The sequence below is a fragment of the Mastigoproctus giganteus genome, chromosome 9 (genome assembly GCF_048544385.1).
Source record: "Mastigoproctus giganteus isolate SK-2022 chromosome 9, ASM4854438v1, whole genome shotgun sequence".
Lineage (NCBI taxonomy): Eukaryota > Metazoa > Arthropoda > Arachnida > Uropygi > Thelyphonidae > Mastigoproctus > Mastigoproctus giganteus.
In genome coordinates this window covers 91,471,134-91,490,828 of record NC_143583.1, presented here as the reverse complement: position 1 = coordinate 91,490,828, position 19,695 = coordinate 91,471,134, and the positions used below count along the sequence as shown (strand labels likewise).

General features: G+C 38.3%; 1 protein-coding gene across 1 annotated transcript in view; it reads left to right on the top strand.

Annotated features, from left to right (window-relative positions):
- The first annotated feature begins 550 nt into the window (after positions 1-550).
- Positions 551-19,695, top strand: part of LOC150080537 (tight junction protein 1-like) — a 489,733-nt gene continuing 470,588 nt past the window's right edge. The window contains exon 1 of the mRNA XM_090380724.1: positions 551-827. Coding sequence (XP_090236850.1) covers positions 551-827 — 277 coding nt within the window. The remainder of the gene's footprint in view (positions 828-19,695) is intronic.

Below are 19,695 nucleotides of genomic sequence, written 5' to 3'. Positions count from 1 at the left end.
GCTCTTCTTCGTCATAACAGTAAATTTAAGTCAGAATACAAAGTATTCTGACGAGTTGCTGTAAATTTGACTTATCTTTATTAAGAAGTTGTGCTTTAAGAGGTACCTACTTTTAACTTTTAAAATAACTTGATCTGATAATTAAATAATACTAAATTAAATCTATTATACATCACCAAAACTGTTCTTGAATATGTGGTTTTTTTGGCCTGCATCTACAAAGATTAATCTTTGAAAAATCATTTGAAAAGTCTATTATAGTTATAAGTTTAGTACTTTTTTTTATTTATTTTTTATCTATATTCAGGGCAGTACTTACGTGGCGGTACACCCAATTAGATAAACTTATTTTAAATAACTTGTTACTATCTGCTTTAGGTGAAAATTGTGTTTAGATTCCATCGTAATCAAAAAGTATACTTGGAAATGTGTTTCGGTCATATTGAAGGAAGTTGCATGCCTGTTGATGAGTCCACTCAGCAGGAGCAGTATATCATCTCCACAACAGATGTCGCCACGAGTAAACAGCTCACTGTCGGGAAAATTCAAAATGGCGGGGGTTACAGGTCTGGAGAGGCTGCTGGAAAAACACAAGGCCGATATTAGTGAATTAGACGTGATAAAAATCATTTCTTCGTTGTGCCAGAAAAATATTTTTGCAACAGAGGATGTAAGAAGCATAGAGGAGGAAAAAAGTGCTCAGAAAAGGACAGAAACACTTATAAATTTATTATCTCGGAAAGGTTACAATGCTTTCCGTGAGTTTTGTGTAACTTTGGAAAGTGTGTCACCACAGCTACTCACCACGTTTGCTTTGGATAATGCTGGTAAGTCCTTTTGTCTTTGTTTATGATACTGTTAGTGTACAGAGGATTTTAAAAGATAGCGAGACACCATATGGCGCTTAGGTGTGCACTTGTTGCGCTAATTCAGACTAACTTCGGCTCGATCACACTTCGCAAAACTTACGCAAAGTTCATAGGGATGTGATGTGTTCAGTGCTGGTTCGTTCATTTGTGTTATTCCAGATGTAAAGTTTGTCATTTGGTTTTAAGCGTTGATAACATCGCTAGTAACAACATGGGACATTTAAGCTTCACTTTTGTTTGGCAAAGTTGCATTGCAATTGGTATACACGAACGATGAGCACCTGTCTTTGGTATACACGCGTTAAGGACAGCGACAGAAGAGGTTGCCCACACACGCAGGCTAGTGTGCACACATGTACACATCAATACATGGAGTGCGTTGTACGTTGTGACGAATAGGCCACGGTCAGTGGGTCAGATAATCTTGCTCGGTTTGCTGGTAAACCGGTTTCAAAATATAATGACCGCAGTGATAGCACAACTTGGGAGTTATGGCTGTTCGATGTCTGATTAATCGTTAGCTGACAACGGAAGCGAGTCTTATTTCTCCAGGTTAAAATTAACTTCGAAAGCAGCAGCTAAATACCCTTCACGCTTTCGGTGATTAATATTGCATTGATTTCATTACTTTTCCTCTGCCTTTCTCTTATTGAAAACAGCATGAACGTTTAGAAAAAAAATTTTAAAAAATACGTTCGGATTGGTCAATTAACCATAATTTCCTTATCGAATTTTAACATAGAGTGCCGAAACTAGGGGTTTTCATCCCGAAAATAGGCAAATTTCCGTTATATTAAATAATTATTGTAATAATTGACATTATAGCTATTATATTATCACGTGCTCATTTGCATACATGACCAAAAACTGTTCAAAGGTGACGTTGCATAAGAAGAAATATGGCTGCGGGACTTTTTTTTTTAGGGTTGCCATTATTGAAACTCGCTGAATATCAGATTATTTTGTGAAAGATTTTGTGTCCATTTAACTATAAAATAGCCGTTTAGAAGGATTCTGTAATTATTTAGTTGAAACCTATATAGCCTAAGAAAATAAATTTATTTCTGAGATGTGAGCGACCCAGTCACTAAATAATAGAACTACAAACGATTGTGAGAGTTTTCACGCTTTTATGATAAACATCTCCATATATTTCAATTTATCGAGGTCCAAAAAATGCTCCAATATTTCTACATGTTTCTTTTTGAATTTATTTTTATTTTTTTTATGAAATTTACATGGGGTAGACATTGTTAGTTGTTTTTATAGACGCATCAGCAACTTATGCGCTTTTGAACCTTAAATAATATAATGTCTATAAGCTTCGTGTGTTCTGTGGTCAGTTTGCTGGACTTAAACCCGAGTTTCCGGGAGAAAAACCATTCTACCCTCGCCTGAGACTGACCGATTCAACGTGGTTGAATCGGTCAGTCTCAAACTCGGGTCTTTTCCACTTGATGTGGGAAGGACGGTGAATATATCAACTGTGCTTTCCACGAGGGCTGAAAGATGTAACAATAAAGTTAATTTGGAAAAAAAGTAAGTACTATCCAAAGTTAAGCTGGTTGGTTGGTTGCTGTTGGGTTTTAGGAGCATCGGCGACTTAGGCCATGTTGCTCCGTGTATGTTGTCTGTAAATTACATATTATGAGGTCGGTTTTCTGTTTGCTGGGCGAAAAACAAAACCTGAACATCCGGGAGGAAAAACCATTCTACCCTTGCCCGAGATCGACTAACTCAACTACGTTGTGAAAAAGATCCATTAAAATTCCTTAAGTCATCGACGAGATTCGAACTCAGGTTTTTTCTACCCGGTGTGGAGAGGACGGCGATCCTACTAACTGTGCTACCCACCAGGGGTCCAAAGTTAGGCGATATTCTACAGCAACTAAATGCACGAATGTTGGCCGAAATGGTTTTCCTAAATACCTAATCTACACGACACTTACACCCTGCATTTAAAATTTAAGATTATACATTTTTTCCAGTTGACTGAATGATCAAAAGGCTCCCTTTTCTAATTGTGCTCACCCTCTGACTTTTAATCTCGAATAATATGTAAATAATTTGCAATACAAATTCAAATTATTATATTAAGGTTATCCATAATTTCTTACATAAACCTGTATTTGTGTCTGTAAATTGCGTGTGTTTCTGGTCGATTTGCCTGTTTTGCTGGACGAAAAAGCCCCAGTTTCTGGGGGGGAGGGAAATCTTGCTATTTATGCCTGAGACGGAGTGAAAAAGCCCATTAAAGTTCCTCGCATCATCGACGGGATTCGAACCCGGGCCTTTTCCACCCGGTTGGGGAGGACGGTGACGATACCACTGTACTCGTGCAGACAATACAGTACTTGGGATACAATAAAATTTTATTGTATTGCAAAGAGTTACATTTTAACTGGATAATCCTATATTTGGAGCATATTCCACGAGGAGGGATACGCTCTGGTCAATATGACTTCATAACGTAGATTAGTCAAGCAGTTTATCCAACCCAATGTTGCGAGTTTGCTAGTTAATTTAAACAGGGTTACATGTTTGGAACAATTAACCTATAGTTGATTATTTGCATATAAATTTTTTAAACAAATTGCGATACTGTTTCAGGTTAAGAATTTTATTTTGTTTTTTGCTATCCCAGCTTTGCCCCTCGTGTTCGCCCTTCGTCTTTTCAAAATGATACTGAATTTTTTCCGATAGTCTTAATATTGAGCTCTTTCATTAATAACATTAATTAAATGTCAATGTTGGATATTTTCCAAGCAGGTGAATTTATATCTTTCTCTTAATTTATAGATAGGAAATATTTATTAACCTAATGAAATGAAATATAAATAGTTTTATTTATTGAGAGAAGCATTTACTGTTATTAATGGTGGTCCCTTATGGAAGGTATTAATTACTTATTCCGGTCTGTATTTCGTATTATTATGTCAGTTAGAATTTTTGTTGATTAGTTTGTCAGTGTTCAATTGTGGCCTCGCAAGGTATTCTTTGTGTTTTTATGTTTCTGAAAAAAAAAAAAAAAAGAAAACGGGTGCCTACGTTGACATTTCTGACAGATGACACGAACTGAGAAAATATTAAACCACTTTGTATCACAATTTCTGTTGTGCTCCAGTTTTCTAGGTAAGAATGTTGTTGTTGGATTTAGGTGCATCAGCGACTTGACCATATTCCGTTGTATATAATATATCTGTAAATTGTGTGTGTTCTGTGGTCGATTTACCAGCTTGCTGACGGAGAACTGGTGTTTCTGGAATTAAAAAACCATGCAGTCCTTGCCTGAGACCGACTAACTCAGCCACGTTGTGAAAAAGTATTAAAATTCCTCGCTTCATTGACGGGATTCGAACCTGAACGTTTTCCAGCCGTTGTGGGCAGGATGGTGCTTATGTGCTGTCCGCAAGGGCGTAAGGCTGTTAATGAACGAAATAACAGCATTCCATATTGACCCCATTTATTATTGTGGCCTTATAAGGTATTCTTTCGGTTCTTTTTGAAATTATAAACAGTCCTTGGATTAAGAAAGACAAATCTACAAACGATGTTGATTAATACCCATTCTTCCCAGTGCTAAGGGAATTCCTAAACTCAGTCTGTTAGCTTCCTGCTACCCTTCTCCTGGACTTAGGACCCCACCTTTGACCTGCGAGTACATAAGATATTTTACGACCTATTCTGAGAACCACTTAAGGGACCGTTGTGGCTGTGGAAAGTTCAAAATTTTTCTTACTCATTCCACTGGACATTTCTCTTAATGGCTATTTTCATTCTCGCATGCAGAATTATCAGATAAGATATGAAGGTGTCGATAAGATATGACAATATTAGTGGTAATTTTCAAATTTCTTTATAAAAAAAAGTGTTATTTAAGCAATGTAATTCATACTTTTAGTTTCAAGATGGGATTTTTAGAAATGATATCATCTGTGCATGTGCGTTGGTAAAAATGGTAGAAATCAAATTTTGTTTCGACATAGCTTCTACGACAGAATTGCTTTTTAATTTATAATGCCAATAAAGACAGAATGTAATGATGTGCTCAAACGAGAGTAAACATGTCTGTGGCACCAAGTATGATCCTATTTCAAATTCTCTTTCTTTTTTGAAAATCACTAAAGAATGAAACACAAGAAGCAGCCAACTTCCAACTGCTTCAAGAGGTACCTGAACATGGCAACTAGATCGGGCTGGTTCATTCTAGATGCTGCTAAAGTCTTACGCATCCTAGGTCCTAAAAAGTCAAAACCCTAATTTGTGCTTGAGGACTTTGGAGTCAAAAACCTTAACATGCAATTCTTCTAAGCATAACGTTGACAATAACACATACACAAATTGCCAGAAATTTTGTACTGTTCACTTAACTCCAAAAATTAAATTACTATAGATAAATTTAATCTCTGTAATAAGTTTAGCATTTTTGGAGTCCAAGTAATATAAAAGTACATGATTCACTATCCTCAAGAATAACTTAAACTGTCTATGTTTTAACGTTTTTCTCAAAGTATGTTCTACTTGGACATGGAAATTATTGTTTTTTTTTTTTTTAAATAATAGATAAACCGATTAAGTTTAAAATTTTCACAAGGGAATGTTTCAATGTCAAGAGCGTTAACTGGACATTGTACTGAACATATAGTAATTTTGGGGTCCCTCAATTCTATGTTTCCCTAACAACTTATATCGTTCAATACAGCTAATACAACAACGAAATACATCTTTGAGATGAAATCTATATATAGAAGATTGTAAACTCTGATATAATTCAATGAATTATTAGTATATACAGTATTAAATGTGCAAATTTTAGACACAAAATAGCAACTCGAGAAAATCAAAATATCGATGTATTGATTGTGAGAAGGTGCTACAAAGCTTATTTGTAATTCTAGGGTCGTTTGTAGGTTATCCATTTATCGTGCAAACCCAACAGTCAATGATGAGGTTACTGTGACAACAGAGCAGGTGATGCCACCGGATATGAAGGAAGAAATTTTTAGACATGTGGCAGAAGGAAGTTTCATTGTGACACCATTAGTATTCTTCGTAGAGTCATATCAAAAAACAGTAAAAAGCGTGAATTGCATGTTTACACTTCCATCATATCCTGTAATAGTTTTAATTAAATTTTGCATTTGTTTTTAATAAATTTTTTTTGTATTGCAAACAGTTACATTTTAATTGGATAATCTTGTATATTGGAGCACATGCCCAGGGGGATAGGCTCTGGTGAATTTTCGACAGGGGAGAAGAAAAGTCTCATAAAAAATAAAAGTAATCTTATGAGTGGTAATGCCAGTGCACTGAGACTCACTGTAGGCAGAGATCTTTAGAAATTGTATCGTACTTTGTACTAAGATTCACATTCTGAAAATCTCCAACCTGAAGGAGTACTGGGGTTTTTGTGTGGGGGGAGGACTCAGGTGAAAAAAATAGAAGACGTACTGAGAAATTTAGGAAGGGAATAAACTGAAAGGGGAGTTTGCTAGCAATGCGAATGACTAATGCATTTTAAAAGGACCAATAGCCTATTTATCCACAAGGACGATATCAGTAATTGTAGTCCCATTTGTCTTCAACTCTCTTTACCGTTGCATTTCAGTGAAAGAATGATAATGTCGAATAATAAACAGGGAGACTGTAGTGGTATTTATTACCTTTTTCTCTTTACTAGAATAATCTTATTAATAATATTAACGGGTGAATTTTGGAAATCTTGCTTTTAATGTCGCTCATTTTTATATCTTCTCCTCCTTCTCAACTGATTAGAGACTGGATGGCGTGCTTTCGGTTGGCCATTTCCATAGTGAAGAAGATTAAGAAACACTTACATAATCACTGTAGACGTCTGGTAATTATAGATTACCGATGATGGTCAGGGGTGACGCGACCACCCAAGCGATCCATACTGCCTCTTGGAACAATGAGCTCTTAGGAAGGCATGCAGTGAACCTATTTTGTAAGTAAGTCGGCATGCTTGGGTGGAGAAAGAGACAATAACTTGAAGGTCTTGATCAGAGTAAATCTAAACGTTTAACTTGTTATTGGTTTCGTGTTGTAAATTTTTTTTTTTTTTTGGACATAAAATTATAGAGAATGTAATGTTGATCGTTCTTTTTAACCCAAGAAAAAGCTAATGTAAACCAAACGAGGCGACAAATCCATAATAAGTAGATTCATTGGAAAGAATATCACGTGAAATCATATACCACTGGCATCATGTGTTTTCATTATATTTTAGTAAGAAATATATTTCCATTTATATACCATAACCAAAACAGTCACTCTAAGGATTTATCTAAATTAAAATAAAATGTAAAGTTACTTTATACAAATTGTTAAAAAAAAATAGGGACCAAGATTCTTTTCCGAATATAGTCACAAGGGATCTGGTTTTTGATGGGATCTGGTTTTAGAACAATGAGTAAACTTAATAAGAAACCTGGCAATATAGTCACAAGGGATCTAGGGATCTGATTTTAGAACTTAAAGATCTGGTTTTAGAACAATGAGCAAACTTAATAAGTTTGCGCGTTGTTCTAAAACTTAATAAGTTATCTTAAAACTACTATTTCAAATGGCGGCCATGGTCTAGTTGTTAACGGATACTGTACCGAGTTCTATCGTGTGTGTGTGTGTGTGTGAAGGCTTGAAAATTTCCCTTCTCTGACCGTTTATAGGTGAATAGGGGAAACCCTGGAGCCCGCCAAAAAAAAATATAATAAAATACTTTGAATACTTTGACCGTTTATATACTCCAATACATCAAGAACTAACAAAATACATTCATAATTGATAAGACAATACAGAAGAAAATCACGCAAGAATTTACTTCCAAAGTCACAAACAGAAGACTTTAAGTGCGTTATTGTTTTAAGTTTTTTAGAAGATTGACTACTTTGGCTGTAGTTCGTCAGTTTATACAGTTTTTATAATATAATGTAAAATTGTGCATAAGTGCCTGTTTGTTTACGGACCAATCCCAGAGTTTCTTCTCAATGAATCATATAACTGAAGGCTAAACACCAAGATATAAGAAACCTGGCAAAATACAGGCCAATAACCTGTCTCCCGACAATGTACAAGATCTTGACCAGCTGCATAATTAAGAAGATACCAGACCACTTGATGAGCCAGAACATCATGGCCAAACAGCAAAAGGGATGCAAGGAACAATAACCCATTGATGTCGCAGTTATAGAGCAAGCCTACCAGAAGCGCTGCAACCTGTACACGGCCTACATCGATTACTGCAAGGCCTTCGATTCCGTGCCTCATAGCTGGCTAACAGAGACGCTGAAGATCTATAAAGTCAATTAGACAGTGACAAACCTCCTAGAAGCAACGATAGCGAAATGGAGTACCACCATCAAGGTCGAAACATCACAACCAGACCGATCCCAATCAGGAGGGAAATCTTTCAGTGAGATGCCCCGAGCCCACGGTGATTCTGTCTAGCTGTCAAACCACCATCCATCATGCTCATAAACAGCAAGTATGGATATAACCTCAAAGAAGGAATAAAAAACCTGTACATGGGTGATATCAAACTCTACGCGGCAACTGAGAAGCAAATCCAGCAGCTATTCTGGATTATTGAAGAATTCAGCAATGATATCAGATTGGACTAACTCCGCGCTGGAGGGTGTCATGAGAAAGACAAGAACAATAAAGACCAATTGCCGCCAACACCACCTGAAGTGTCAGCTGTAGAGAGACGGACAATAGCTCAGAAAGAAGGAGGAATAGGCTTGATAGACCTTAATGAACAACAGAAGCCAGCGATAGCTAACTTTCAGAAAAACACAGCGCCACTCTACCAGGCTATAAGGAAGTTAGACAAGCGGCATATACACTGAACCTAAGCAAGGAGACCTCTCCCGCCTAAACAGAACAAACGAAACTAGAAAGAAGGGCAAAGAAGACACTCCATGGTAGATACATGTTGACGATGCCACCTGGCCTCAGAAATGATCCAACACATCACCGCAGGATGCAGGGTGATTATCCGGATGGAGTACACTCGTAGACATAACCAGGATAATACATCAGAAGCTAGCGAGGAAATACCAGAAGAAATGTTGAGCATAACTTCCAAACTCACTTAGGAAGTTATGTTCTCAAACCGGACTATCACGAACTACTGTTTTCAGGACTACAAAGAATGTTTATCATATTGGTGTCGTTCAGGAACTAAAAGAACCTGACCATGAAAAACGTGTACGGTATTGTCGTTGGTTTCGTTCTTTTGTTGATGAAAATGGAATTGAGGTGTTGGATCGTGTTTATTTTAGTGACGAGGCTTGGTTCCACTTGGATGGTTATGTGAATAGTCGGAACAGCCGAATATGGAGCAGTGAAATCCATATACGTATCACGAACGATCATTACATACCTTGAAAATTGAGGTTTGGTGGGCCATCTCGAGCCGTCGTGTTATAGGGCCATAATATTTTGACAAAACTGTGGATGGAGAAGTTTATCGTGACATAATCCAACAGCTTATTGCATTGTGGGAGGTGAATGAACGAGAATGTTGGTTTCAACAAGATAGTGCTACCTGCCATGCAGCAAATGAAACGATGGCCATGTTATAGGAATTTTTCCGGAGATCGCTTGATCTCCAAAAATTAGTGGCCCCTAAGATCTCCAGATCTTATTCCTCCAGATTTTTTTCTTTAGGGACAATTAAAAGGTGAAGTGTTTCACAACAATCCTCATACTCTTGACGAATTGATAGCTAACATTGAAAAAGAGATTGCAACCATTACGTAAGGTGGCTGCAAATGTCACGAAAAGGGTACGAACCGCATCCAGGCGAGTGGAAACCATTTCCAACACTTGTTGTAAAGGTTGTGTAATTTCTTTCCGTTGTTAAAGTAAAAGTATGTTTAATTTATTTCCCTTTTTGTGTGATTTGTTGAAATTCCTATAATACGGTTGCGTCATTTATGAAAAACCCTGTGGTTAAGTGTCGTAAGGTTATAAATAAATTATGCATAATTTAATATCAAATTATAGAGAATGTAATATTCTTTCTAGCAGAAATAAAATGATGTCTGTTGAGGTGGTCTAATCAAAAAATAAACGAGTAAAGAATTCTTTATTGTGATTTACAAATACCATATAATTCGCATCCGTGGACACAGACTACCGATTCTAATCTGTAGTTTCTGTATTATTTACCAATAATCCGATTAGCAGTTAAGTAGGATAAGCTCGTAGCACTTGAAGGGCCTTCAGGCGCCGGATTACTACTAATGGACACATGCTGTGGGTTCTCTTTGAACGACATGGCCCATAGTTTATGGGAAGTGGAATAATTGTGCATTGAATTTATGCAGGACAGATTTGCTTTTCAGTAACTTTAAGCTGCTGTCTGGCTTCCTGGAGCTGGAACTATAGGTATTATGATTAGCGTGTCTATATACTCTTGTGCACCACTTGATGACACTGGTTCTCGATCGCTGTTCACATAGCATATTTATGTTGAGAGTTTCTTCTATAATTATGTTATAATAATATTACATTCTATTAAGTCATCTTCATGAAGCGTTTCAGTTATCAAGGTTCATCCAAATTGGCGATATACATTAAGAACTAATAACCGTTAAATTGAAGCTGCTAAATACGGTGTTGTTTCTTGTATTCTCTCGATATTGTGAACTCCTCGGACCTGTCTAGTCGATAAATACGATTCTTACAAATCTGATACAAAGTAATACCAACTTCTTTTATTGCTATTTGATTAAATTTCATGGTTCATTTTGGGAACCATTTTACTTTGATATCTTTTCTTGGGTTGGGTACTTAATTGATGTGTTATGTTTATATTTATAATGCATTTAAGAAATCGTACATTTTCTATTGTCATTCGATCTTTGCCACTTTTCTGGAAGAGACAGTCTTACCCACCTGTTTAGAAGGGTTCCAATCTTGGTGGAATTGGTTCAAATCTTCAAACGGGGCTAAGTTATCTTGTTTCAGAAGGGATATTTTTAACAAAACAAATAATAATAATTGTTATTATTAATAAATATTATTATTATTTGATTGTGCCCAGCGAATGTTTTGTAAGAAGTTCATGGCAATGTCTCTGTTTCTCAACAGGGTCAATGAACAGCACACGGTAAAAATAGCTCGAGAAACTAAATATTTCTGTCCTTTTTTTGCTTCTTCATTCATGTTGTTTATAATGCACTTATCAATGGCTGCTGTGGAGTGTGTGCCTTGTTTGCATAGAAAGTCAAATAAACGCCACGTGGGGGTTCGGTGCTGACACGCACTCCGGTATATTTTTCAGCCTTGTCATCGGAGTAAGCATCTGTTACGTATCACCAGTGAAAACAGTTTGGAGGAACTCGGGGATGGTTGCACGTGGGTGGAATTTCCAAGGATAAGGTCAAACTTTTAATGGCCACTACATTCTATGACTGAGCGTAGGTCTGTCTCCCTCACCCCGACTCAGAATTTTGATGGTCGCACTCTTGGATTTATGGGTACTGCCTTAGATGATTACAGTTGTACTGTAGAATTTTGAATGGCTGAGGATCGATTGAAACGCTGTTTGGTTTTGTTGCTGTCCTTCAGAATTTCGCGATGAACTTGGCTTCTGTCAAAGCTGCTGGTTTTTTAGACGGTTGTTTAAACATTTGTCTTAAACTGGATATTTTATCAATTATCGTTATTAAAAATCGTAAACAGTTAGGAGAAGGAAATTTCACTTGTAAGTTTAAAAGAAAAATACAAGCAATATGAGCATTACGCAATACGAGTATGTAGTAATACATTTTTACATCTTATTAAATTTATTTTAAAAAGTTAATTTTTCAAGATATTCACAAAAATAACAAATCGCAAAAATAATAATAATACAATACAATATTTATTAGTCTTCATCGATTAAATTACATCAAAAACTCGGTAAGGATTGCAGAATCCTTATCAACAAGTTATTGTTACACAATTAGACACAAATTTGATTATACAATTCTCAAATCCACTTCCTGTAGAGGAAGAGAAAAGAGGAAAAACATGAAAAATTAGTTGATTCCACCAAACCAAGATAGAGATCAAGTAACAATAATAATTCTTATTGTAACTCATTAAATATTAAATAATAACAACAACGCAGCAGCACTCTACTAGGCCATAAACAAAGTAGACAAGCGGCATGCCCCACTCAACCCAAGCGAGGAGTCCCCTCCCGACCAGGCGGCACAATCGAAGCTAGAAAGATGGGAAAAGAAGACACTCCATGGCAGACATGCAACGACCTCCATCAAGACTACGTAGTTAAAATTGCTTCCAATTTCGTGGTTCACGAGTAGGACGCTCTTCCCTGAGACTGAAGGATTCATGCTCGCCATCCAAGACCAGGTAATCAACACCAGGAACTATAGAAAATACACCGCCAAGGAGCCCGGAGTGTCAGATGACACATATTGACGATTCCACTTGGCCTTTTTTTTTTGCAGAAACGGTTCAACACATCACCGCGGGATGCAAGGTGATCACCCAGACTGAGTACACTGGTACACAGGACCAGGATAATACACCATAAGCTAGCAAGGAAATACCAGTTGATCAAAGAAAGTGTACTGTATTACAAGTACGAACCTCAGGCAGTACTAGAGACCTCAGCCCACAACCTGGACTGGAACCGCGCCATAATAACGGACAAGACAATCCCGCCCAAGGAAAACGCTACCTTTCTGATTGACATAGCGATGTCCAACACTGGAAATCTCCAGAAAACCCGCGAGGAAGTACACGAACCTAAGACAGGAGATCAAAGAGATATGGCATATGCAACAAGTAACGACTATCTCGATCATCGTGTCAACCACCGGTATGGTATCAAAGACCCTACATAACAGCCTAGTAGCAATAGGTCTCCCAGAGAACAAGGAACTCCAGAAAGTCGCAATCCTGAATAGCTGTAGGATAGCCAGAGAGTTCCTCGACCAACAGTAACACCAGACTTTACAACCACCCTGTGTACTTGGTAGCAACACCCGTCAAGGGATGGAAACCCCCCCCAAGTCAGGGAGAAATAATATTAGTGCAACAACAACAAGAATAATAATAATAATAATAATAATGTGCCTGACAAATATTTCGAATAGAAGCATTGAGCATACTGCATCCAGTATGGCGCAGGATAACGGACTCGCGTTCAAGCCTTAGGCAGAGAGGTCATTTCGAAAAGTCAGCAACAGTATCTGGGGTAAACAGTGAAGTAAATCGCCCTGTCCACCGAATGACTACCACAGATAATGGGCAAAACATCGAGCCCAAACAACTCTCCTCACTGTTATTTGCCGCAGCTCTGGAACCATTTTTTGGCATCCCATAATGACAACTTTATTACATATGCTGATGACCTGAAATTCTTCGTCAAATCCAAAGATCTACAACAAGTTAAGCAAACAAATCAACAAGCCAATAACACAATAAATGAACTGGAGCATTACCTCGATTGTATTGGACTACGTTTAAACCCAAGCAAATCTGCCCAGATGACAATTACAAAGAAAAAGAGCAGGAACAATATCTCTATGCTGGTAAGCGGATGCGAAGTTCCAAAGGTTAAATCACACGTAGACCTTGGCCTAAAATGGGACGAGGGACTAACATTCTCCGAGCACTTTGATTACATCAAAGGTAAAACACATGCAGCACTCTGGGCTGCCAAACAGGAGTTAATTGGTATTAGAAACCCAGATCTTGTTAAAAGGTATATCTTGAAATGTATACTTCCCATCCCAATGTATGCTTCACAGATTTGGTCCTCTGAGCAACCTGAAAGTTTTTCTAAGTATTGAATACTTGCTCTTTAGATGGCTAAACAGGATCTCGAATCACTCATTTACTATCTTTATAGCCATCCTACTTTCCAATCTTAGCATTCCTCCCTGGAAACAAACAATTAAAACAAGAAACATTTTCACATTAGCCCAACTGCTAACAGGAAGGTTAGACGCTCCCAGTATTGACGTCTTGTTTCACTCTCGTCGAGAAGCAACCAGTATTTGCTGAAATAAGACATCCTCTTCAAAGCAACTTAAAAAACCTGGACAGCCTAAGTCGCTTTTTTCCAGCAAACACAATAGAACTCTTCAAAACTGAGAATTGAACCGGAAAAGCTCTGTAATTAAAAAGCCTACAGATTGCAAGTCTGCTGACTCCTATCGTCTCCTGTAGCTGTAGTGCACAGCCACTCGGCTCAAAAACTGCATTTAATTTTGATCCCTTTTAAATATATATTCTTGGTATTCTAGATGCCAACCTAAGATGTTAAAATTTAAAATATTCTATAATGTTCAAAGATACCAAAAAATGTAAATATTCTATTATAAAATCATAATAGAATATTTACATTACTCATGTATTCCAAAATTCTGTATGCAACCTTTCAGGGTGAACTGCCTCCTCCTTTTGCTCATGGGTCTGCTTCACACCTTAGAATGTAACTCTCACCCTTCTATGGCTGTCCCAGGGATGTCTCTTTAACAGAGAAATAAATTGATAATAATAATAATAAAAGTACTTCGAGAGCAACTGCTCTAGTGACCAGTCAGGATGGGAAGAACACGCCAACGCATGAAGTGGAGCATTGAAATGAACAGTCCATCATGCTCACATGCTACGAAGTAACCAAGGTGGAGATGGATATGACAAAGCACAGGACCAAACTACGCAACAAGAAGTTCAGGTCACTGAACAGCAAATAGCCGACCAGAGAAGGACCATCGTCACGAAGAACGTTCCTGCAATCTTGGAAAAAATCAAGCAGGGTGTGAAAGTATATAAAAAAGAACAAATAATACGAAAAACACACAGAATCAGAGCTAGAGAAGGAAGAACAAGAAGTACACCTCGGAGCAGTCAAAGTGGGAACAGACGAGGTTGCATTATCCAGAGCAGAAGAAGAGTGGCAGAAAGAGCTAGCAGAATTCGAGAGAATGAACCCCACAAAGATCGACACCATACTGAAGCAGAGACCAAAAAAAAAAAAAAAAACCCAAAACTATTATTTTTAAGCCACCCGAACAATTAAATTCATCTGTCTTATGTCTGTTAATTGCGTGTGTTCTATGGTCGATTTATCTGTTTTGCTGGACGAAAAACTCCAGTTTCTGGAGAAAAACTGAAGCAGAGACCCAACACGTGTGGCAAGTCACAGGCCACCTCAGTCAGCGAATAATACTGGATTGTCTCAACAATAACGAGGCAACGATGGACACCACCCGCACAGCCATATACTGCTCCTCTGTAGCAGTCAACGGAACAGCCAGGATCAACCGAAGAGAAACCAGAGAGTCGAGACCAGCAGAACAAGAAACGAAAAAACAAAAAACAGACAGAATGGAAAAAAGAAGGCTTCAGCAGAAGCCTTCTTTTTCCCATTCTGATCAAAAGCTGATCAAAGAAGTGAAGAGCATCCTCAAGAAAGACAACGTTCATAGAAAACACAAGACCTATAATCGGAAGATCGAAGAATATTTGTTCACCCTCAAGTAGAACTTCCTTGAACTCAGTAAGAGACTATGCTGATACGGAGAGCACACTCAGAGAAAAACAAACAACCGGATCTTCAATGAAAACCAAAGACCCGTCTATAGGAGCATTGGACATGAGAAGAAAGAGAGGAATGGACCACCGGTCTGGAAGGCGATCGAGACGTTCTGGGGGAAAGTAATGGAGCAGTCAAGTTAGACAATACGCTCGGCTTCCCTGAATAGACCCAGAACCGAAGAAAACCAAGAACACACAAGAGACAGCAGAATGGGAGATTCATGAGGAAGAAGTACAATAGGCGGGCTCTCGTGGGTAGCACAAACGGTAGAATCGTCGTCCTCCCCACACCGGGCAGAAAAGACACAAGTTCAAGTCCCGTCGATGATGTGAGGAATTTTTATGGATCTTTTTCACAACGTGGCTGAGTTAGTCGGTCTGAAGCACTGGACAGCATGGATTTTTCTCCCCAATTTACAGACAATATACACGGAGCAATATGGCCTTAGTTGCTGATGCTCCTAAGAAAACCCTACAACAGGCAATCAGGAGGTCCACAACTGGCGAACCCAAGAATATACAACATCCACAACTATTGGTACAGGAAGTTCAGCTGCACATAGAAGCATGTAGTGGAGCAATTCACCGAATGGCAAAGATGATAAAGCACCTCGAGACGATCTCAGGGTGTGTCTGACTCAAGGAACTACGTACCCGAAGTCTAAAGTCAAAGATAACAAAAATCTGGCAAAGTACAGACCAATCGCCTGTCTCCCAACAACGTACAAGATCCTGACCACATGCACAGCCAAGAAGATATTGGATCAGTTAGAGAGCCAGTACATTATGGCTGAACAACAGAAGTGATGCAAGGATCAATTGATCATCGATGTGTCAGATAATGGAACAAGCCTTAGAAGAAGCACCACAACCTATATACGGTCTACATCGACTACCGCAAGGCCTTTGACTCTACTGTCATGTATATTACCAACTACAGGTGTGTGTGGAGAGCTGTCTTTCTCACTGTTATTAACTTTAAATTTTTATTTAAAATACCCTTTACTTTGTACGTAATTTTCTCTCATTGTTTCGTATCATGTTAACTTCTGCCCTGCGTGCCGTGACTGGTAGATTACAATATTAAGTGCACTATGGCTATCTTAATTTCAGATTGCAATAAAGATTCTCTCTCTCTATCAGACACACACGTTAAATATCCACAAAGTCAATCGGACAGTGACAAACTTCTTAGAAGTAGCCATGGTGAAATGGAAGACCACCATCAGACCAAATGGCCTCGCTGGCTCCCTCTATCTGGGCCTGATAATACTATGTACTAAGTCCAGGATAATACATCAGAAGCTAGTGCAAAAATACCAGTCGATCAAAGAAAGTGTACTGTATCACAAGCACTAACCCGAGGCTGTACTAGAGACCCCCTACCCAGAACCGTGCCGAGGGTGAGGCGAACGAGGCTCTTGCCCCAGGTTAAAAGCTGAAAGGCGTGCCAAAAGAAAGATTAAATAATTGCCAACGTTGCCATCATTAACAGTAGGGCGTAATTTTTCACTCTTGCCTCAGGTATTAAAATGGCTCACCACGGCCCTGGCCTCTACCAACAAGCTGTACTGGAACCGCACCACAAGAACGGACAAGATGATCTCGCATAAGAGACCAGACATAACCCTCACTGATAAAACGGAAAAGACTATCTACTTGATCGACATAGCGGTGACCAACGCCGGCAACCTTCAGAAAAAAACCTACGAGGAAAAGATCAAGAAGTACACAGACTCTAGTTAGGAAGTCAAAGATACGTGGCACATGGGACAAGTAATGACCATCCCGATCATCGGCATGGTGCCAAAGAGCTTAGCAGCAATCGGTCTCCCCAGGACCTTAACAATCACCCCATGCACCTGGTACAAGTATCTTCGCGGATCCATAAGGATAAGAAAGAAATAATAATAAATTTGTTGTAATGTCTTACGGCTGAAACTTACAGTTCCTATTTTCTTAATTAATTATGGAAACTAATTAAATAATGAAAATAGCAAAAATCTTTGTAAAAACATGGAAGTGAGTTCCGTATTATTATTCTGAATTAGCATCTGTAATTGGATCACTTTCTTTCAAACCATTTCGAACATGTTCCTCAACCAGTCAACATCTGTTCACTTTCCAAGCTCACAGAACCAACATTTCCTCTGTTTCTTTCGTTATCTTTTCATATCTATCACATCGGCCAGCCGTATACTGTAGCTGAAGTACTATAATTATTATGTTTAATTTCGTTCATTCATTGCAAGAAAGAATGGACAATATGGTGGATGCTCAAAAACGAAATATTCTCGTTTCGTTTATAAGAAACTTGAGGAGTTTTTTTGTTACCAATTTACTAAATATATAAATTTTGAATTGTTGACTGCATACTATGTGAGGTATGTATCGCTCTTTGTTTATTTCATTAAATCAGAGAAAATCCGTGAAATATGAGTTGTATTAAATCCAGGAGGAAATAAATAGAGTATTACAAAACGTTGAATGAATATTCCGTTGTGTAGTGTGTGCAAAATAATTATTTTGAAATAGTATTAGTTATTTAATTTCAGAAATAAGAATCGATCAAGCCTAAAAGAGAACTCTGTGTGTAAATTACCTAACTGAGATTCGTTCATTGATTCAATGAGTCCGAAAGTTCACTTTTTGGTTTCTCTGGGCCAGAATTGTAATTCCCGTTTTGTATATTTTCCACCACCTCTTACAATACTGCATATATGAGGAATGCTCTTTGATAAACAGCAAGTGCAGGAGGGGAAGGGATCTAATAGCTCAGTGGTTGACCTTGCCTCGTTTCTAATTGAAGCACGCTCCAAATAATACGATTAGCTACACACGAAGAGGTCTAAGGCCCTTCCTCTGTCCATCGTCTTCAAAGTCCAGTTACTATTGACCTCCAGCATTCCAAGCGAGAATGTGTCCGCAGTTCGTTCGCCCACTTAGTGGGTCAAGTTACAGTATCCGGTGAAAGTGTACACAATGAAAAGGAGATTGGGGGGAGGTATCATATCGCATGGAAATAACTACTGCCGCTGAAGTCTACTGTTCGACATCTGCTGCGCACACGACGCATGACTACTCATGCTGCGAAACCCCCCTTATCTTCTGAGATTTATTGTTCAACTAGCTTGCTCAACTAACCCGGGCTTGCACTCACTTCCTGCTCATTATTAAACCGTACCACTGCTTCTATTGAATATAATTTGCAGGGATGCGCTGTGCTGTGGGGCGTTGAATTTGCTACCTAATCGGCTGCTGCTTAAATTTCATGTCGTGTGATAGTTAATTTGCATACTTTTGTGACGTCAGTGGCATGTTTCTTCTGTTTTTCTTTAAGAAGCTTTTAGTGTGTATAAGCCATCTGGAATGCTTCCCTTTGGTAGGGACGAAGTTCCATCATTGAAAAAGATGGGGGCACACGGGTGAGGGGTATTTGTAGGTTGTACTAGGCTACGATCGAGACTATTAATTAAATTTATCAAATAAATAAATAAATCCTTGCACAGCCACAGCAGAGTGAGTTTAACCATATGGTTGGTGAAGATCGGTTTCCGAGGTCCCTAAATTTCGTTTTTTTTTAATTAGCATAATTTACCTTAATGCATTTTCGTATTTACTAGTTATTCCATCAGCTTTCTTTATTACCACATTATTTTTTACACAAAGTTTATTGATTCTCAACTCAAAATCAATCGATAGATTTTTAAGAAGCGGATAAACAGTTAAAAATATCTCATTTGAACAAAAGGTAATTAGACAGCGCAGGTTTTGAAATTATAAACGTGATTAATTGAAGTTCTGCTTAATTGGTTCTCTCACTGGGGTCATCGGTGTAGCCAGGAGGGAGTTAATCTGGGTAACTGGGACAAAGGGCGCAAACTGACGAGGTGCTTTTGTTTTCTGGCGTTTGCTTTGTTAGGGAGGCGGGCTGATTGCTCAGCAGTTGGTATAATTGTACTGGAATGTCCTACGCTGCCTAATATCATGTGGAAGAAAGGCCTGAGAAATGGAGCTGATAAAAGGGATCCTTTGTTCTCATGCCTATGGCAAAAACTTCTGTTCGCGTGACGGTCACTTGAATTAGAAATTTACTTCCTGCCTGCAGAGATTACCCATTCCCATCATTATGACAACCACGATGTCCCAGAAGGTATCTGCGATGAAAACCAGTCTTTGTGGGCCGTTGGTAATAATTTTTTTTTTCTTTTTTCTTGGCTAGCCTCAATGATGTGTGTCT